The sequence below is a fragment of the Monodon monoceros genome, unplaced genomic scaffold, assembly GCF_005190385.1.
Source record: "Monodon monoceros isolate NGI ecotype Baffin Bay Population unplaced genomic scaffold, NGI_Narwhal_1 Super_Scaffold_11, whole genome shotgun sequence".
Taxonomy (NCBI): domain Eukaryota; kingdom Metazoa; phylum Chordata; class Mammalia; order Artiodactyla; family Monodontidae; genus Monodon; species Monodon monoceros.
In genome coordinates, this window is record NW_021703767.1 from 80,551,425 (window position 1) to 80,573,897 (window position 22,473).

At 39.4% G+C, this 22,473-nt stretch overlaps 1 protein-coding gene across 1 annotated transcript; it reads right to left on the reverse strand.

Moving 5' to 3' along the window:
- Positions 1 to 3,023: 3,023 nt before the first annotated feature.
- On the reverse strand, positions 3,024 to 22,019 carry FETUB (fetuin B). The gene is made up of 7 exons (XM_029214811.1): positions 21,689 to 22,019; positions 21,255 to 21,365; positions 19,606 to 19,693; positions 17,372 to 17,541; positions 16,559 to 16,657; positions 4,553 to 4,636; positions 3,024 to 3,534 (listed from the first exon to the last, which is right to left on the reverse strand). The coding sequence occupies exons 1-7, from the start codon at positions 21,914 to 21,916 to the stop codon at positions 3,160 to 3,162; spliced, it is 1,155 nt and encodes a 384-aa protein (XP_029070644.1). The 5' UTR covers positions 21,917 to 22,019; the 3' UTR covers positions 3,024 to 3,159.
- Between the last annotated feature and the right edge of the window lie 454 nt (positions 22,020 to 22,473).

The following is a 22,473-nucleotide window of genomic DNA, read 5'->3' on the forward strand; positions in this document are numbered from 1 at the left end:
ACTCGCAGGGTATTATAGCCAGCAACTGGATTCTGTGGCACAGGGATACCCCCTTGCCTTAGAGCTATTACGGCTACTGCCTTTTTGGTTAACACTACTGAGAAAATCATTGTGGGATCCCCTTTAACCATTTTTGTACCTCATGCAGCAGAAGCCTCCTGAATTCTCATCACACTCATTTCTCAGCCAGTCACCTCACCTCTTATGAAGTCCTCTTGTTAACTGTTGCTTACACAACTCTTTTACATTGTAATAACCTTAACCTGGCTACTCTTCTCTCCTCTGTCACTGATGAAGTCCCTCGCAGCTGCTTAACGCTGACCAACCACCTGACCCCTCTCACGATCTGTAGGAAATTCCATTGGGTAACGCTAATTTCTCATGGTTCAACAATGGGTTGGTTGTATTTAAAGGCGACAATGGTGGATATTGTGCTGGGTATACCATTACAACTCCTTTTGATGGTATTGAGGCAGCATCTTTACCTATGGCTACTTTGGCCCAATAGGCTGAATTATACGCTCTTACAGAGGCTTGTCCTTTAGCCAAGGACAAAACCGCCATACTGATAGTAGATATGCTTTCAGAGGAGCTCATGATTTTAGAGAGTTGTGGGGAAAATGTGGCTTCCTTACTTCCATGGAAATAAAATTTAAGAATGGCCCCTACATTTGGGAATTATTAAATGAAATACTTTAACCTGTTGCTTTAGCTATTATTAAGATCCCGGGGCATTCTAAACTGGACTGTCTGGAAAGTAAGGGAAATTTACCTTGCTCAGATTTCTGCAAGCAATGCTGCCCTTAAAGGGACCAACAGTAGCCAAACCTCTGTCATGGTCCAAAGGGATATTTCCCCAAACAATAATTTAGAAAAGCTGGCTAGAGAGGCCCTAAAACTGGGCTCAGAAAAACAAGATTTTCAGCAATTGTTGATTTTATAAAAAGAGAAAGCTCGAGATATGGGAACATATGTATATGTATAACTGATTCACTTTGTTATAAAGCAGAATCTAATACACCATTGTAAAGCAATTACACTCCAATAAAGATGTTAAAAAAAGAAAAAGAGAGAAAGCTCTGGTTTGGACCAAATAACAACACAGTCCTACCAGAGATTCTAAAATTCCCACTCCTTACCACTGTATGTGCATTAAACCATTGGTCTCCTGACAAAATGAGAACCTTCATGAACCAATATTGGTGGGAAAACAATAAGGTCGAAAAAAGTGCCTACCTCACTTGTCCCACTTGTCCAAAGTGCAACCCAGGGAAGCCTGTTTGTATCGTTCCCAGACATTTTAAACTGCCAGATGGACAGTTCAAGGCCTGGCAAATGGATTTGATGCAACTTCTCCATCTAATGGATATAAATATATTTCAGTCATGGTCTGTATGTTTTCACACCAAACTGAAGCCTTCCTTTGCAGACAGACTACTGCCTCTTCTGTAGCTAAAGTCCTCCTGGAAAAGATTCTCCCTGTCTGGGGAACTCCTCTCAAACTTCATAATGATCAAGGAACACATTTTATTTGCCAGGTATTTCGACAGACATGTGCTGTTTGGTCGCTTTTACAACACTTTCATTGGGCTCACCACCCTCAATCCTCTGGTTTGACAACATCATGAAGACTCAATGGGAAAAATCTGTAGAGGCTCTCCAACTACCCTGACCAAAAGCATTGCTATTGGTCCCGCTAAATCTCAGATCTGCTTATCTTGGAGCTCATAAACTCTCACCCTTTGTGATGGTCACAGGACACCCAATGAACCTGGCTCCTGCTTCTTTTGCCCCACAACTGATAAAGGAGAACTATTCCAATATCGCCAAGGCCCTAATTGTTTCTATTAAAAATAACCATGTTTTGGTAAGGTAATCTTTTCACGGTGTGGCCTCGGGAGAAAAAGACCTTAAGCATCACACCTTGCAACCTGGAGATTTTATCTATTTTGAAAAGACGTCTCCAGAAGAACTCTCCTTCAACCTCATGGAAAGGCCTCTATCTGGTACTGCTAGCCAGCTCTTGTGCCACCAAACTCCAAGGAATAGACTCTTGGATTCAAGTGACACACCTAAAGAAAGTGCCAAACCCTAATTGGACCTGCCCATCATCTGGTGACCTGAAAGTAAAGATTTCCCAGAACTGAAGCAGATGACAGTGGATGAGACAGCTTTCCCAGGATAACCAGAACAGGCCTGTTGGAAGCTTGTTGCCAAAATTTTGATTATAGAATGCTTCAGATGATCTCCAATGTCTAGGATCTTGATAAAATATGAACTTTAGATAAAAAGGGCCTGAGAGTTCTCCCTCCTACCCCTTCTTGTCATTTAAAGGTGACCTTAGTAGGTTTCTAATCTTCGTACTTTCCCTTCGATTTGAGACACTACACCAAGGAAAGGTCCTTCCTGACACTGAATGACAAAAAGCCATTGAAACTAGAATACCTGACTCTTGATCAGTGATGCTTTCAGAGAAAGATCTTGATTAAAAGGGGAGAAAGGTTAAAAATTAATAAACAGAAACCTCAGTTCATAGAGTTGGGAGACCAGAAGGGAGAGCTCTCACCTGTGACGATAGTACAGTCCTATAGGAAGAAGAAAGACGTTTCTTTCCTGGCAAGGACTCAGCCAATGAAAAGCCACGGACTTTTTGTTTAGTATGGCCCTTCCAACTTCCTTCTCCATGAAGGCCTTTTCCTTCGCTTGCTGTTTGGGGGCTTGCATGTGGCTCTCCACAGTTGCAGACCCCGAATCACAACCCTCTGCTGATCCTGAATAAACCCATCTTTGCTGGAGAAATACCTTCAGTCTATTTGTTTTAGGTTAACCTCAGAAAGATGAGGACATTCTTAAGTAAGGCCCTATATCAGAAACAATTAGCTAAAAGTAAGAAGTCATTACAAAGAGAGAGGCAGATGATATGAGAGGCATCTATCCATGGCATGGGGCCTTGGGTGGTTTAGGAGGGATGCAGTCCAGTGTGCAAGGGAACAGTTAAGTCTTATTTCCATTTCCGGGCAACATGATGAGACCAAGAGGAGTCAAAAAGACATACTTTATTAGCCTTCTCTATGTTTGAACTGTTTCTCCGTCCCCCTTTTCCCAACGCCTCTCATCTCCTGTAGGGCAGTATGTCGCCCAGGACCCTCCACGTGGTTCTCAAGGTGGGAGAATAAGAGGATTGTCCTCTTGAGCTGGTCCTGGGCACTCAGCAGCGTGTTGTTCTTTTGAGGGGAAAGGCAGGACAACCAGCTTCTCCTCCATAGGCTCCAGGAAGAGGAAGGAGACATCCAGTGGTTCTCCTTGGGGATCTGTGGTTAGATCCAGCTGCACAGGGAAGGCCTCAACAGGGTCCGTTCCCTGGGAACCTTTAGGCTTGTTATCCAAGTCAGGAAGGTACTGGACAGTTCCTTTGGGCACAGCTTTGGCTGATGAGTTGGTGGGAGCTGTGTTTGTCTGCTGGGGCTCTTCCACCTTGAACAGGTTCACAGGTCTCGGGTTAACAGTAGAGTTTTCACCTCTAGGGGTGGGAGCCTGAAATAAGAATGCTTTCAAATAAGGGAATGTCCTCCAAGAAAATCCCTGCCATGCCTGGTACTAGATTATGCTCTTCTGTGCCTTTCTGATGGAGTTTTCAAAGGGAGACTAGCTAGATGGGCCTCTGATTAAAGGGCTTAAAGGAAATTCCCTGGCATCTAGTAGTTAAGACTCCAGGCTTTCACTGCCATGGGCTGTGGTTCAACCCCTCGTTGGGGACCTAAGATCCCATAAGCCAAAAAAAATTTTAAATAAATAAATGGTTAAAAAGCAAAACAGATAAGGGCCAGGGGGAACCAAACCTTTAGAAGCTTGACTGTAGGCTTCACAAATTTCAGAGCTGAACAATGATCCGGAGAGGTAAGATGGCTTGTTCAAAGTCCCTAGTAAGGTGTCTCCCCACTCCTAGTAGTGGCAGAAGAAGGCACCTCTGGTGACTGTTTATTCTGTGCCAGGCCCAGGGCAGTGCCCTTCAACCAGATCCTCTGACCTGTTTCTCATGGGGATCTGAAGGAGATAGGTATTGCAATCCAATTCTATAGATGAGGCAACCAAGACTCAGAGAGGTAGGAAATTGTCCATGTTCACACAACTTGTAGGTGGCAGAACAGGACTGGAACCCAGGTGGCCTGTCTCAACCACCCTTTCAACTACACCAGGCTGCCTTATGGTAAGTGCTCAATAAATACTTCTGAAAAAGGATTCAGTATTTCCATGGAAACAACTTCTACCTATGGTTCAGGGTAAGAGTCTTTGGGACACTGAATTTAATATCTCAGATGCCTGAGCCACTCAAGCTACAGGGGTCTTACTTATGCTATATGGACCATGTTGTAACTAAAAGAAAGGGTGACAGGTTTTTCTTTTAGCTACCCTGTGGATGTGGCCTTAGGACACCCTGAATAAAGTGGTGATCATGGATTTTAGGAAAATAAAAGGAGAGGGTAGGGTAGGGGCAACTAAAATAATCTGCTCTTTTATTCACAGAAAGACAACCAATTAGACTAAAAAATACCTCTGATTTAAAGAAGTCACAAGTCACAGAGACCGACTTTTCTGAGCCTCGTTCAGTAAGAGAACCGTGGCAAATACCAACAGGCTAAAAAAAGGAAAATACAATGTCACATGTGTATTACGATTATCAATGATCATAAATGGAAATCAACTTGCTTTCTGATTACATAGACACACAGCCAATCAACACTTTGAAGCTCCTACCATGTAATAGGTAGGCTCTGAGCCAATTCTTTAGCTCATCCCTACCAAATAATCACCCAAACTAGGCTAAATTACCTCCAATGAGAGAAACTCAGGATTTCTTGAGGAACAAACTCTATTAGAAAATTCTTTGTATTGAGCAGAAATCTGTGTCTATAGAACAGACACAGAAATCTGGGTCTATCTCTTGGCCACACTTCTACCCTTGGGTCAACTAGAAAACTTGTTTTCATCTCTCATATAGCAGCTCTTTATGTATGTTCCACCTGAGTTTTTGCTTCTCAGACAAGACTACTCATCTCCTTAAACTTTTCTTTATTTAAAAATAAAATAAGTTTGTTTTCTTATTAGAAATGTAATAAACAGTTATTTAGAATATGGATAAACAAATAGAAAATAAAAAGACCTGTAACTACATGAAAGGTACCCGTTTCCTGCAGTGATTTGATTTCTTTCCTTCTAACATTTCTTCCTAAGCATACATAATTTTTCTTCTAGAAAAATAGAATTATACTCTTCATAATATTTTATAACTCTCTTTTGTCATTTAACAATATATAGTAAAAATCTGTCTATGACACTGAATAATTTTCTATGATTTTCTTTATAATGGCTACCTAATATTCTTCTGTGTTATTTAACAAGTTCTCTTTTGTTAGAAGCTGGATTGAACCTAATTTTTTTTTTTTTTTTTGGCGGTACACGGGCCTCTCACTGTTGTGGCCTCTCCCATTGCGGAGCACAGGCTCCGGACGTGCAGGCTCAGCGGCCATGGCTCATGGGCCTAGCCGCTCTGCGGCATGTGGGATCTTCCCGGACCGGGGCATGAACCCGTGTCCCCTGAATCGGCAGGCGGACTCTCAACCACTGCGCCACCAGGGAAGCCCTGAATCTATTTTTTTATGTTTAAACATTGAAGCTATTTTCATATATCCTTAGGGTAAATTCCTAGAAGAGAAATTTTAGAGTCATAGAGTATGCATTTTTTCAAGTGTAAACAGAGGGCCAGTGTAGACCAAGAGAAAATTACAACTGCAGGTCCAGTTATGTAAAAGACTTTAAACTCTTTTCTCTAATTCCTCTCTCATTCTTCCTGGAACTTGGAAGAGCCACAGTTAAATAAATGAATAAATGATTGCAGGAGGGGGAGAAAGAGTGAAAGGATAGACCTTGACTCCTTCCTCACAGCAGGTTCTAAGCTCTAGGTCAGGCTTGAGCTACAGGGAGGAGAAAGCTTTGAATTGGATGTGAGATAGAAGTTTTGATTCAGAATTGACTAAAAGGGATTTTTAATACCTGAAAGTGAATCTTAATAATCTAAGTGAAATTGTTCTTATTACCGAATATAACCAGAAAGCTATGTGATCTGCCCAAGATGGCACTGAGAAGTGAGAAAGGGAGATTCTACAGAAGATGATGAAGACATTTTCCCAATTATTCCTTAATATTCAATTGACTGGTTATGAAAGACTTTTGAGAGACATAGTTCAGATTCAAAGACACACATGGGTTGAAAATTAAAAGATGGAAAAAATTTACAATGCAAACAGTAACAAAAAAGAGCTGGGAATGGCTATACAAATATCAGACAAAATTTACTTTAAGACAAAAATTGTTACTAGTGACAAGGAAAAACATTTTATAATGATAAAAGTCTCAATTTATTAGAAAGACACAACAACTATAAATATAATGCCCCTAATAATAGAGCCCCAAGGTACATAGGCAAAACCTGACAGAATTCAAGGAAGACATAGATAATTCAACAATAATAGTTGGAAACCTCATTTTCAATAATGGATAAAACAAGTTTGCAGAACATCAACAAAGAAACAGAAGTCTTGAACAACACTATAAACAAATTAAACCTAACAGACAATTACAGAATGCTTTACCTAACAACAGCAGAATACACATTCTTCTCAAGTGTACATGGAACTTTCTCTAGGATATACCTTATGTTAAACCATAAAACAAGCTTCAATACATTTAAAAGAATTGAGATCACACAGAGTACATTCCCCAACCACAATGGGATGAAATTAGACGTGAATAACAGAAGGAAATTGGAATTTTCACAAGTATGTGGACATTAAATAACACTCTTAAATAACCAATTGGCCAAAGAAGAGATCACAAGGAAAATTAGAAAATATTTGGAGATGAATGGAAACAAAAACAACATGTATAACTTGTGAGATGCAGCTCAATCGTTTCTTAGAAGGAAATCTGTAGATGTAAATGCTTATGTTAAAAGCAAATAAAGATTGTAAATCAATAACCTAAACTTCTACCTTAAAAAGCTAGAAAAAGAAAAGTAAACTAAGCCCAAAGCAAACAAAAAGAAGGTTACAATAAAGAGTAGACAGGAAATAAATGAACTAGATAATAAAAAAAGAATGGAGAAAAAATGAAACTGAAAGTTGATTCCTTTTTGAAAAACTTAATAAAATTGGCAAAGCTTTAGATAGACTAAGAAAAAATGACTCAAACTACTAAAATTGGAATTAAATAGGGTACATCACTTCTAATCTTTCAGAAATAAAAATGGAATACTATGAACAATTGTATGCTGGAAAATTGGATAACTTAGATGAAATGGACAAATTCCTAGGAAGACATGAACTACCAAAACTTACTCAAGAAGAAATATAAAACCTGAATAGACTTACAACAAGTAAAGAGATTGAATTATTAATCAAATAATCTTCCCACAAAGGAAAGCTCAGGCCCAGATGGCTTCACTGGGGAATTCTACCAAATATTTAAAGAAGAATGAACATCAACCTTTCACAAATTCTTCCAAAATAAAACAGAAGAGGAGGGAAAATTTCCCAATTCATTATATGAAGCCAATATTAAACTCATATGAAAATCAGGCAGATATGACACAGAAAAACTACAGAGCAATGTCTCTTATAAATATGAGATTAAAAATCTTTAAAAGAAAAAAACAACCACTGACGAACTGAATTCAGGACTTCCCTGGTGGCACAGTGGTTAAGAATCCACCTGCCAGCGCAGGGGACATGGGCTCGAGCCCTGGTCTGGGAAGATCCCACATGCTACGGAGCAACTAAGCCCGTGCACCACAACTACTGACCCTGCGCTCTAGAGCCCATGAGCCACAACTACTGAAGCCTACGTGCCTACAGCCCATGCTTCACAACAAGAGAAGCCACCACAATGAGAAGCCCGTGCACTGCAATGAAGAGTATTCCCCGCTTGCTGCAGCTAGAGAAAGCCCACACGCAGCAACAAAGACCCAACACAACCAAAAATAAATAAATAAACTTTTTAAAAACTCTGAATTCAGAAACATATAAAAGGGGTTATACACCATGATCAACTGTGATTCATCCCCAAAGCACAAGTCTGTTTTAACATAAAAAAATCATTGTTATGTACAATACTAATAGATTAAAGGAGAAAAAGAAAACCAAACGATTATCTCATTAACACAGAAAAGGCATGAGACAAACTCTAACACTGTTTTTTGATAAAAGCATTCAACAAACTAGTAGGACTAGATGGGAACTTTCTCAACTTGATAAAAAAGCAGCTATAAAAAGCCTACAGTTACCATCACATTAAACGATGAAATACTGAATGCTTTCCTCCTAAAATCAGGAATAAGATAAGGATGTCTGCTCTCCCCATCTCTATTCAGCATTGTACTGGAAGTTCTAGTCAAGAAAATTAGGTAAGAATTAAAAGTCATTTAGATTGGAAAGGAAGAACTAAAACTATTTGTAGAAGACATGATCTTGTATACAGAAAATCCTAAGGACTCTACCAGAAAACTATTAGAACTATAAAAACGAGTTCAACAAGGTTACAGGATACAAGATCAAAATACGAAAATCAATTATATTTCTACATATTTGCAATGAACAATCCAAAAATAAAATTGAGAAGACAAATACATTATATCAGCATCAAAGAGGAAAAAATACTTAGCTCTACAAAAAAGTGAAAGTTTTGGACACTGAAGACTACAAAACATTGTTGAAAGAAATTAAATAAGTCCTAAACAAATGGAAAGACATCCCATATTCATGGGCTGGAAGAATGACTAATTTTAAGATGACAGTACTTACTATATACATTGGTCTACAGAGTCAATGAAATCCCTATCAAATTTCCTGCTTTTTAAAGATAGAAACTGACAAGCTGATTCTTAAGTTGATTTATTATGAAAATGCAAAGAATCCAAAATACCCAAAACAATCTTAAATAGGACAAACAAAATAGGAGGGCTCAGACTTCTCAATTCAAAATTTACTACAAAACTATAATATTGGAGATAGTGTGGTACTGGTATAAGAACAGATATGCAGATCAATGGAGTAAAATTGAAGGTACAAAAATAAACTCTTACAGAGAGAGCAGATAGCAGAAGCAAGAAGAATTACAATCTTGCAGCCTGTGGAACAAAAACCACATTCACAGAGAGATAGATAAGATGAAAAGGCTATGTACCAGATGAAGGAACAAGATAAAACCCCAGAAAAACAACTAAATGAGGTGGAGATAGGCAACCTTCCAGAAAAAGAATTCAGAATAATGATAGTGAAGATGATCCAGGACCTCAGAAAAAGAATGGAGGCAAAGATCGAGAATATGCAAGAAATGCTTAACAAAGACCTAGAAGAATTAAAGAACAAACAAATAGAGATGAGCAATAAAATAACTGAAATGAAAACTACACTAGAAGGAATCAATAGCAGAATAACTGAGGCAGAAGAACGGATAAGTGACCTGGAAGACAGAATGATGGAATTCACTGCTGCGGAACAGAATAAAGAAAAAAGAAATGCAAAGAAATGAAGACAGCCTAAGAGACCTCTGGGACAGCATTAAATGCAACAACATTCGCATTATAGGGGTCCCAGAAGGAGAAGAGGGAGAGAAAGGACCAGAGAAAATATTTGAAGAGATTGTAGTCGAAAACTTCCCTTACATGGGAAAGGAAATAGCCACCCAAGTCCAGGAAGTGCAGAGAGTCCCATACAGGATAAACCCAAGGAGAAACACACCAAGACACATAGTAATCAAATTGGCCAAAATTAAAGACAAAGAGAAATTATTGAAAGCAGCAAGGGAAAAATGACAAATAACATACAAGGGAACTCCCATAAGGATAACAGCTGATTTCTCAGCAGAAACTCTACAAGCCAGAAGGGAGTAGAATGATATACTTAAAGTGATAAAACGGAAGAAGCTACAACCAACATTACTCTACCCAGCAAGGATCTAATTCAGATTCGATGGAGAAATGAAAAGCTTTACAGACAAGTAAAAGCTAAGAGAATTCAGCACCACCAAACCAGCTCTACAACAAATGCTAAAGGAACTTCTCTAAGTGGGAAACACGAGAGAAGAAAAGGACCTACAAAATCAAACCCAAAACAATTAAGAAAATGGTCATAGGAACATACATATCGATAATTACCTTAAATGTGAATGGATTAAATGCTCCAACCAAAAGACACAGGCTTGCTGAATGGATACAAAAACAAGACCTATATATATATGCTGTCTACAAGAGACCCACTTCAGACCTAGGGACACATACAGACTGAAAGTGAGAGGATGGAAAAAGATATTCCATGCAAATGGAAATCAAAAGAAAGCTGGAGTAGCAATACTCATATCAGATAAAATAGACTTTAAGATAAAGAATGTTACAAGAGACAAGAAGGACACTACATAATGATCAAGGGATCAATCCAAGAGGAAGATATAACAATTATTAATATATATGCACCCAACATAGGAGCACATCAATCCATAAGGCAACTGCTAACAGCTGTAAAAGAGGAAATCGACAGTAACACAATAATAGTGGGGGACTTTAACACCTCACTTACACCAATGGACAGATCATCCAAACAGAGAATTAAGGAAACACAAGCTTTAAATGACACAATAGATCAGATAGATTTAATTGATATTTATAGGACATTCCATCCAAAAACCGCAGATTACACTTTCTTCTCAAGTGTGCATGGAATATTCTCCAGGATACATCACATCTTGGGTTACAAATCAAGCCTCAGTAAATTTAAGACAATTGAAATCATATCAAGCATCTTTTCTGACCACAATGCTATAAGATTAGAAATCAATTACAGGGAAAAAACCGTAAAAAGCACAAACACATGGAGGCTAAACAATATGTTACTAAATAACCAAGAGATCACTGAAGAAATCAAAGAGGAAATAAACAAATACCTAGAGACAAAAGAAAATGAAAACATGATGATCCAAAACCTATGGGATGCAGCAAAAGCAGTTCCAAGAGGGAAGTCTATAGCTATACAAGCCTACCTCAAGAAACAAGAAAAATCTCAAATAAACAATCTAAACTTACACCTAAAGGAACTAGAGAAAGAAGAACAAACAAAACCCAAAGTTAGCAGAAGGAAAGAAATCATAAAGATAAGAGCAGAAATAAATGAAATAAAAACAAAGAAAACAATTGCAAAGATCAATAACACTAAAAGTTGGTTCTTTGACAAGATAAACAAAATTGATAAACTATTAGCCAGACTCATCAAGAAAAAGAGGGAGAGGACTCAAATCAATAAAATTAAAATTGAAAAAAGAGAAGTTACAACAGACACCGCAGAAATACAAAGCATCCTAAGAGACTACTACAAGCAACTCTATGCCAATAAAATGGACAACCTGGAAGAAATGGACAAATTCTTAGAAAGGTATAACCTTCCAAGACTGAACCAAGAAGAAATAGAAAATATGAACAGACCAATCATAAGTAATGAAATAGAAACTGTGATTAAAAATCTTCCAACAAACAAAAGCCCAGGACCAGATGGCTTCACAGGTGAATTCTATCAAACATTTAGAGAAGAGCTAACACCCATCTTTCTCAAACTCTTGCAAAAAATTGCAGAGGAAGGAACACTCCCAAACTCATTCTATGAGGCCACCATCACCCTGACACCAAAACCAGACAAAGATACTACAAAAAAAGAAAATTACAGACCAATATCACTGATGAATATAGATGCAAAAATCCTCAACAAAATACTAGCAAACAGAATCCAACAACACATTAAAAGGATCATACATCATGATCAAGTGGGATTCATCCCAGGGATGCAAGGATCCTTCAATATATGCAAATCAATCGATGTGATGCACCATATTAACAAACTGAAGAATAAAAACCATACGATCATCTCAATATAGGCAGAAAAAGCTTCTGACAAAATTCAACACCCATTTATGATAAAAACTCTCCAGAAAGTGGGCACAGAGGGAACCTACCTCAACATAGTAAAGACCATATATGACAAACCCACAGCAAACATCATTCTCAATGCTGAAAAACTGAAAGCATTTCCTCTAAAATCAGGAACAAGACAAGGATGTCCACTCTCACCACTATTATTCAACATAGTTTTGGAAGTCCTAGCCATGGCAATCAGAGAAGATAAAGAAATAAAAGGAATACAAATTGAAAAGAAGGAGTAAAACTGTCACTGTTTGCAGATGACATGATACTGTACATAGAGGATCCTAAGGATGCCACCAGAAAACTACTAGAGCTAATCAATGAATTTGGTAAAGTTGCAGGAAACAAAATGAATGCACAGAAATCTCTTGCATTCCTATACACTAATGATGAAAAATCTGAAAGAGAAATTAAGGAAATACTCCCATTTACCATTGCAACAAAAAGCATAAAATACCTATGATAAACCTACCTAGGGAGACAAAAGGCAAAAGTTTCCTACCTAGGCAGAAAACTATGTCTACTGATGAAAGAAATTAAAGATCATACCAACAGATGGAGAGATATACCATGTTCTTGGATTGGAAGAATCAATATTGTGAAATTGACTATACTACCCAAAGCAATCTACAGATTCAATGCAAGCCCTATCAAATTACCAATGGCATATTTTAAAGAATTAGAACAAAAAAATCTTAAAATTTGTATGGAGACACAAAAGACCCCGAATAGCCAAAGCAGTCTTGAGCGAAAAAAGTGGAGCTGGAGGAATCAGACCCCCTGACTTCAGACTACACTACAAAGCTACAGTAATCAAGACAATATGGTACTGGCACAAAAACAGAAATATAGATCAATGGAACAAGATAGAAAGCCCAGAGATAAACCCATACACCTATGGTCAGCTAATCTACGACAAAGGAGACAAGGATATACAATGGAGAAAAGACAGTCTTTTCAATAAGTGGTGCTGGGAAAACTGGGCAGCTATATGTAAAAGAATGAAATTAGAACACTCCCTAACACCATACAGAGAAATAAACTCAAAATGGATTAGAGACCTAAATGTAAGACCAGACACTATAAAACTCTTAGAGGAAAACATAGGAAGAACACTCTTTGACATAAATCACAGCAAGGTCTTTTTTGATCACATCCTAAAGTAATGGAAAGAAAAACAAAAATAAACAAATGGGACCTAATGAAACTTAAAAGCTTTTGCACAGCAAAGGAAACCATAAAAAAGACGAAAAGACAACCCTCAGAATGGGAGAAAATATTTGCAAACGAATCAACAGACAAAGGATTAATCTCCAAAATATATAAACAGCTCATGCAGCTCAATATTAAAAAAACAAACAACCCAATCCAAAAATGGGCAGAGGGCCTAAATAGACATTTCTCCAAAGAAGACATACAGATGGTCAAGAAGCACATGAAAAGCTGCTCAACATCACTAATTATTAGAGAAATGCAAATCAAAACTACAGTGAGGTATCACCTCACACCAGTTAGCATGGGCATCATCAGAAAATGTACAAACAACAAATGCTGGAGAGGGTGTGGAGAAAAGGGAACCCTCTTGCACTGTTGGTGGGAATGTAAATTGATACAGCCACTATGGAGAACACTATGAAGGTTCCTTAAAAAACTAAAAATAGAATTACCATATGACCCAGCAATCCCACTACTGGGCATATACCCAGAGAAAACCATAATTCAAAAAGACACATGCATCCCAATGTTCATTGCAGCACTACTTACAATAGCCAGGTCATGGAAGCAACCTAAATGCCCATCGACAGACAGATGGATAAAGAAGATGTGATACATATATACAATGGAATATTACTCAGCCATAAAAAGGAACGAAATTGGGATTTTTGTTGAGACGTGGATGGATCTAGAGACTGTCATACAGAGTGAAGTAAGAGAAAAACAGAAAGAGAAAAACAAATATCGTATATTAATGCATATATATGGAGTTAGAAAAATGGTACAGATGAACTGGTTTGCAGGGCAGAAATTGAGACACAGATGTAGAGAACAAACGTATGGACACCAAGGGGGGAACGTGGCAGGGGGTGTGGTAGTGGTGTGATGAATTGGGAGATTGGGATCAACATGTATACACTGATGTGTATAAAATTGATGACTAATAACAACCTGCTATATAAAAAAATAAATAAAATGAAATTCAGAAAAAAGGGCTTCCCTGGTGGTGCAGTGGTTGAGAGTCCGCCTGCCGATGCAGGGGACATGGGTTCATGCCCCGGTCCAGGAAGATCCCACATGCCACAGAGCGGCTTGGCCCGTGAGCCATGGCCACTGAGCCTGCGCGTCCAGAGCCTGTGCTCCGCAACGGGAGAGGCCACAACAGTGAGAGGCCTGCATACCGCAAAAAAAAAAATTCAAAAACAAAAAAACCTCTTACATTTATAGTCAGTTGATCTTCAAAAATATGTCAATACAATTAAATGGGGGAAATCATAGCCTTTTCAACCAATGGTGCTGGGACAACTGGAGATCCACAAGAAGAAGAATGAAGTTGAACCTCCTACCTCATATCATATATAAAAATTAACTCAAAAATGGGTCAGAGGGGACTTCCCTGGCTGTCCAGTGGATAAGACTCTGTGCTTCCAATGCAGGGACAGGGGTTTGATCCCTGGTCGGGGAACTAAGATCCCGCATGCAACTAAGATCCCACATGCCATGCAGTGTGGCCAAAAAAAAAAAAGAAAGGGTCAGAGACCTACAGCTAAAACTATAAAACTCTTAGAGGAATACAGAGGAGTAAATCTTAATGATCTTGGATTAAGTAATGGATTCTTAGATATGACACAAAAAGCACATTCATCAAAAGAAAAAATATAAAGAAGATTTCATTAAAATTAAAAAATTTTTGTACTTCGAAGAACATCATCAAGAAAATGAATAGACAAATCAGAGAATGGGAGAAAATATTTGAAAATCATATATCTGATAAGGGGATTATATCCAGAATATGTAAAGAATTCTTACAATTCAACAATAAAAAGATAAATAATCTAAGTTTTAAATGACAAAGGATTTGAATAGACTTTCCTCCAAAGAATACATACAAATGGCCAAAAGCACATTAAAAGATACTCAATCATTAGCCATTCGGAAAATTCAAATATAACCAAAATGAGAGACTACTTCATACTCAGTAAGATAGCTATAATAAAAAGGACAGATAATAATAATAAACATTGGCAAAAGCATGAAGAAATTGAAACCCTCACATGTTGCTGATGGGATTATGAAACTGGTGCCATCAATTTGGAAAACAGTTTGCAGTTAGTTAAAAGGTTAAACACAGAATTCTCATATGACCCAGCAGTCCCACTCCAAGGTGTGTACTCAAAAGAAATGAAAACATATGTATACATAAAAACTTATACACAGGGAATTCCCTGGCCGTCCAGTGGTTAGGACTCGGTGCTTTCACTGCCATGGGCCTAGGTTCAACCCTTGGTTGGGGAACTAAAATCCCGCAAGCCAAAAGAAAAAAAACTTATACACAAATGTTCATAGTAGTACTATTCATAACATCTCAAATGAGGAAACAACTCAAATATCAATCAACTGTTGAATGGATAAACAATACATGGTATATCCATGCGATGAAATATTATTTGGCCATTAAAAGAAATGAAGCACTGATATATCAATGCTGAACAAGGATAACCCTTGAAAACATTTTGCTAAGTGAAAGAAGCCAGACACAAAAGGCCACATACAGTGTGATTCCATTATATAAAATGTTCAAAAAATGTAGTCATAGAGTCAGTAAGTAGACTAGTGGCTTCCTGGGGCATAGGTGAGAGGGCAAGGGGAATGACTGCTAATGGATGTGGAGTTTCTTTTTGGGCTGATGAAAATATTCTAAGATTAGACAGTGGTGATGACAGCACAACTCTATGAATAGACTAAAAAACACTGACTTGTACACCTGAAAAGGGTGAATTTTATGGTGTGTGAATTATATCTTAATAAAATTTTATTATAACTAAGTGAATAAGGGGGGAAAAATGCTTGCATTTTTCCTAATTGTGCTACAATACATTTTGCCAATTGACATTCCTACTAGGTGTGCTTCAGATAGTTTCAGGGCACCCTCCCCATCTTGGCTGCATTCTTTGAAAGAAGCCCTGTTTCACTTTGTCCTTCTTAAAGAGTGGTCCAAGGAATGGAACACCATGCTGTATTCCAAATGTAACTGGGTCTGTTTGGATAAAAGCAGGACTACCACCAACCACTGAGGAGATTTGTCTATATTTTTATAGCCTCCTATGATCATTTTTGGCAAAGGCATCACATTGCTGATGAAAACTGCATTTACAATCAAATATTATTGCATCTGGGCCATCTCTAACTAGTCAGTTGCTCCTTAAGGGGAAGAAAAGTATCTCATGCATTACAACACTTCATGTATAATTTATGCTCAACAAACATATATAGATGATCTGTGAGCACAAAGCTTAAATTATGAAGACATTCAACAATACTCACCACAGAGTTAGGGGGCTGAAGTGCACAGCTGCTAGCCTGGGACTTGGTACATGACTCTTTGATTAAATATTCTACAAAGTAGGCAGGGCCAAACACCCACTGGTAGGAGACAAGATGTGAGAAATAAAAATCAAACCTTCTCAAGTGGAGAAATGAGTCAGATTTGGCAACATTATATTTACAGAAACCATACATTCCCAGAGTCATTGTCAACACAGGTCTCTTTTTGTCCCTGTAATCCCCACCATGATCAAACCATGTATTATGATTTTGTTGTTTAGAAAACATAATCACCATACCTTTCTTCCCTTCTTAAGGATTTAACTGGGCTCTAAAAACCTTCCCCTGGGTGAGCTTATTTTTCCTCATGTAAATTTGTTTTTAAATTAGCTTTTCTCCATATGATAGATATCAACATAATTCAGGTACAAATGAACATTTCCCCTAACCCATAAAACTCAACATCCACTCCTGTACTTAAAAGACAGAGTAGAACTTGACTTGCTAAGTGGTCCAAGGTCAACCAGATATGGGAATGTGGTAGTAAGTAGTGAACCTAAGTAGAATAACCCAAGGAGACTATGAGTCCATTTCCCTTCTTGCCTTCAGGGCAATGAAGTAAAATCATACCACACAACTCTAACGGAAATCCCATGGAATGACTCAGAAACTAAAACATGATTGAATGTGCATCAGGGTTACCAAAGGTAGGGAATGAAGCAAAGGCTCTTAGGGTTCTAATCAAAAAGAGGGCCTCGATAGCGATAGCAACAGTTATGAGACATATTGTTGTAACTGGCCTTTCAGCCTCACCTGACTAGAAGTCTTGGTGATTTTGACGAGAGAATACTGCTTCGAGGGGCTCTTATTGTTGTATCTTGCAAGAGACTCAGTAGCAGTTTCCAGGAACTTGGGGTTTGACAAATCATAGGGGCTGGAGCTGGGGCAGTCAGGGCACATCATGGTAATCTTGCTTCGAGAAACTGTTGATGCCAAAGGGAGCAAGTTTAAAAATAAAACTCCTTAATGATACATAATCCTATAAATCATATGATCACAACAGAAGCAGAGATTGAAAGAAAAAAAGATAATGCTCAGCTTTGTCAAGGATGGAGTGGAAAAGCATTATTTAGAAAGAAAGTTAGCTTACTGCAGAGTTTTCTGCAATGAGTGTGTATTACTTTCATAATTTAAAAGGAAACAAAGCAATATTTTTTCACCTTACACAAATTTTTTTACCCTAGGCATTTAGTTAAAAAACACATAATATAGTACAGTTGACCCTTGAACAACACGGCGGTTAGGGGTGCTGACCCTCCAGACAGCCAAAAATCCCAGTTTAACTTTACATTCAGCCCTCCGTATCCACAGTTCTGCATCCATGGATTCAACCAACTGCATATAGTGTAATATTACAGTATGTATTTAGTGAAAAAAAAATCCATGTATGAGTGGACCATGATAGTTCAAACCCATGTTGTTCAAGGGTCAACTGTATATTGGTATAAAAACATTTTCGTAATTAGCTCAATATCTTCCACCATTACTGCCTCTGTAAAGCAGACTGAGTTGGGATTTCATTACCGTCACGTTTTATTTACCTTTTAGTCGCCAACACCTAACATAATGTCTAATGCATGGTTGGTGCTTAGTAAATACCTGCTGAATGAATGAGTGAGTGAATGACATATGGAAGGTGGAAGCACACCCTCTTTGGTTAGAAAATGCAAGTAAGCTGGAAAATAAAAGTTGATCAAACCACTGTATGACTGGATAGGATAATCACACTAATGGTACAGCTAGAATGTCTGATCGGGAGGAGCTGGGGGTGGCAAAACTTGTATAAAAGTCAGCCTAGGAAACTTGTCTAGAAGTTGTTTTGACAAAGCAAGCACATTGTTTTGATCAACTGTGTGTTTATTTGGATGTATTCGGGCATTTTGTGGGGAAGTTACACCCACAGCTGTCACTCCCGGCACCATCCACACATGTCATTTCCTGACCTCCCATACCTCAGGTACCTAGGACTTCCATTTAAGACCTGATCCGTTTTATTGGCTGTTGTCCTCTAATTTAGGCGAGTCTCATCTTCACAACCAGGAAGGTTTAGATCTGTTGCCCTCTCAAAGGAACCAACGGCATTATTATCACCTAGAGCTTGTTAGAAATGCAGAACCTCAGGCCCTGCCCCATACCTATGGAATCAGAATCTGCACTTGAACAAGATCTCCCAGGGGAGTCACACACACATAATAGTTTGATGAGTAGCCATATCCTATTTTCCCATGCCATGGATGCTTGCTGTTCAAAGAGAGACCCAGAATGAATGTTATGTATTTATTAATTTATTCAATGATATTACAGACTCCTTACACTTGATAGGAACTGGGGGAGAGTTGTAGCAGAGAGGAAGAAGGGATAAAACGTTCTACACAATATAAGACAGAAGACCCCAAATCAAGGCAGTGCATGGTCTGTACTCCATGAATGGTTAGGTTAAAGTTGTGTAGGGCTGTAGAATAGGAAAGCACCACTTTTTGTTTGTTTTTTGAGGGGAGGGGGAGTTTCTTGAATAGAGAACGTGGTGGAGGAAGCAGCATTGACAATGATCTTTAAAGAACGCTTATGAGTTCCAAGGGCAGAGGTTATCAGTGGAGGGCATCCTCAGCAGAGGGAGAAGAACAAACAAGATGCAGAGATTGGAAAGTGTGATGTGTATTCAGAAAATAGTGAGCGATCCAGTTGAATGGAGGGCAGAGTTGGTATAGTCAAGGAAATAAGGCAGAAATAGCTAGAAAGGAAGCCTGGGGACCAGTCAAAGAGGTTATGCCATTTATGTCCGACTGAAAATTTAGGATTTGATGTAGGACACAATGTAGATTAATTGTGGGAAGAGGAGCAGTGCAAGTGTTGGATATATGAAGAACTTGGCTTTGGAATGAATAGGAAGTAAGGATGGGAGAAACCCTATACACTATAGCATAGTATAGTTAAATACTCTTTTTCCATCTATTATTAAAATGCACAAAATCAAAGTGATCTCTTACCTGGGCGAAGAGTACAATTATAAGCAGGTAAATAGAAAATTCTTCTTGCCTTATTAATGTAAAATATTGCTTTGCATTGACCATAAACCTGGAAGCAACAAATACATTTTATGACGCAGTGGAATGAACTAAGACTTTTAAATACCCCCAGAATGAAATTGGACATTTCTTTTTTTTTTTTTTTTTTTTGGGGTACGCGGGCCTCTCACTGCTGTGGCCTCTCCCGTTGTGGAGCACAGGCTCCAGACGCGCAGGCTCCGGACGCGCAGGCTCAGCGGCCACGGCCCACGGCCCCAGCCGCTCCGCGGCATGTGGCATCTTCCCGGACCGGGGCACGAACCCGCGTCCCCTGCATCGGCAGGCGGGCTCTCAACCACTGCGCCACCAGGGAAGCCCTGGACATTTCATTTTTAAAGAACAAGAAACTTAAGGTCAATTTTAGTAGTTTGGGGTGGGGAAACGGCCAGCTGATCATTAGACAGTTTAACCTTCTCCTGAGACACAGCTTGACTTCTTCCCAGCCTCCTTCCTGCTTAGGTGAGACTGTGTGTAACTGAGTTCTAACCACAGCATGGTGAGCAGAAGTGATGTGTAACCACTTCCAGGTCTAGCCCATAAAGCTCTCTCACGTGCTATCTGTCCTCCGTGCTCTTTCCCTTTCCATAGCTTGATGCAGACGAGCATGGGGACCACAGAAGCCACGAGCTGAAGGCAGCAGAGTCTAGGGCCACAACGTGGAAGGTACCTGGGTCTCCAAATCACTCCTGGAGGAAGGCCCCTTCCTGATCGAGAATCTCTATTTTGAACTTTATGTGAATGGGGATCGACTTCTATCATTTTGCAATCAGTATACGCTTTTTAGTGTATGTGTTACAGCAGCCAGTGTCACCTTAACAAATGTAATTCACAATACAGTAAATAGACTATTTGCTTTTCAAAACCAGGTAGGTGCAGTTTGACAAATTTGGTTAAATGATTAGAAAAAGATATCTTGGTCAAATAGTTCACTTCTAAACACTTATATCACACTCCTGTACTCATAAAATTTCATATAAATTAATGAAAATAATCTCAGGATAACTGAGAACCAAATGAAAACTGACTATGTTATTTTCAAGCCTCTTCTATGGTCATCTTTAATAGGATCAATTCTGACTCCCTTTAGGTTCTATGATTCCAGGAAATCCTTCCATGGCACCTCTGAGAGCTCCCATACCATAGCCCTCCCTGTGTCCAGCCTCAAATCTCATATCAGTGTTCAGTGAAACAAACTAAAGCAAAATAAAACAAATTAAAAAGTTCCCCCTCCATTACTTCTACAGTTTTCCTTAGACATGCTTCTAGAGCACTACACTTCAGATCTTTTTTTCTCAATTTAAACACTAGCTCAGAGCCTACAGAAAGGTCTTGGAGGTAGGAAATAATTTGGGGGCAACTTTTCAATTCTGGTGTCATGACCCCAGTAGGAGCCTCAGACACCCCTCTGATTAAACTCTATTTTGTCTGTAGAATTGGAATAACCACATAGGCACCCCGCCAAGGAGATTTTAAAGAGGGACATTTAAAGATGGCACACATTGAACCATCTTCATGCTGTAGACAGAGAACACCTAGTTTTCCCCCTCGAGCTCCTGGACACAAGTACTTACCGATTTATGTAAGGTCCTCACCCCACAATTCTTCCACGACCTCCTGCTGAGCACATGGCAGCCAGTCTCTAACACGTCCAGCGTGAAATAGAACAGAGACCCCAGACCAGCCTGTGGGAAGGGGAGGAGAAATGCATAACCCACATGAAGCAGAAACTCCTAAATACCAGCAAAAAATTATGGCAAAGCCAAAGGCTATGACGTTTGTGAAGATTTCTTATAAACGGTGGGACACACATTTCTGAGCAGATACCGTTAGCACTTGTTTCTAATAACAGTAAGAACCTGTAGCACCCTGGTAGAGGAGAGCAACATGTACTCAGCAGGGTTCCTGATTTGGAAAACACCTGCCAACAGGTGTCTCTGGGTTCCCGTGCCCTGGCCAGCCTCCCCAAATTGTGCAAACACCTGCCCCAGAGGGTACTGCCACTTACCTCTTGTGTGTGCTCACGGGCATCGCTCACTCGGTTGAGGCTCAGCACGTAGCCGTCCTTTCGGTCCCTGTTGATGTCCTGCAGGATGAAGTTCGCGATATCCAGCACATATGAGCTGTTGCAGGCAAGGGAGAGGAGACGCGAGGGGCTGGGGACTGGCTGGGGTGGAGATACAGCCCCACAGCAGGCGGCCAGGGTGCAGAGCGCCAGAGGTAGGAACAGACTCATCCTGTGGGAGGCAAGGCCCAGGAGGGGTCAGTATGCAGAGCTGCAGGCACCGGGCTGTTTATAGGGCTCTGAGGCCAACTTGAGCAGCTTTGTGATTGCAAGCTAAACCAGTGATCAGGTTTTGAAGCACAATGTCCTATTTTATCTCTTTGAATTCTAAATGTGGATTTCCCTGAGTCAGTACTTTGGATGGGATTTGCCACTATCTGTAACCTTAGACCCCTGAGTAATCTCACATTCACGTATGCATGTCAACAGATGTCAGTTTCCTAACCGTTTCCCAAGAAATCAAAATAAACCCTTGGGTCAAGGCTCCCAAGAGGTCATGATTGAGTTCTGGTTTGTGTCCAGGGCTCCAGCTGAGTCAGAATATGCCCCTAGCACCTTGCCTCTAGCTGATGTCCTGGCCACACTGATCTTTATCTCCATCTTGGAGCCCAGAATCACGGTGCTAACGGGGCTCAGTGACTTCATGCTCCACCTCCCAGGATCACCACTCTTGTTATATCTGAAAAAGGGCTTTAACCCCATATCATCTACATAAAGGCCCACGTGAG

What these genes read in the sequence shown, in the direction of transcription:
- FETUB (XM_029214811.1), bottom strand. Translation starts at nt 21,916, where the DNA reads ATGAGTCTGTTCCTACCTCTGGCGCTCTGCACCCTGGCCGCCTGCTGT. An exon ending in TGAGGACCTTACATAAATCG is followed by an intron (nt 19,694 to 21,254) that starts GTAAGTACTTGT and finishes TGTTGCTTCCAG; the next exon opens with GTTTATGGTCAATGCAAAGC. An exon ending in TAATTGTACTCTTCGCCCAG is followed by an intron (nt 17,542 to 19,605) that starts GTAAGAGATCAC and finishes TGGCATCAACAG; the next exon opens with TTTCTCGAAGCAAGATTACC.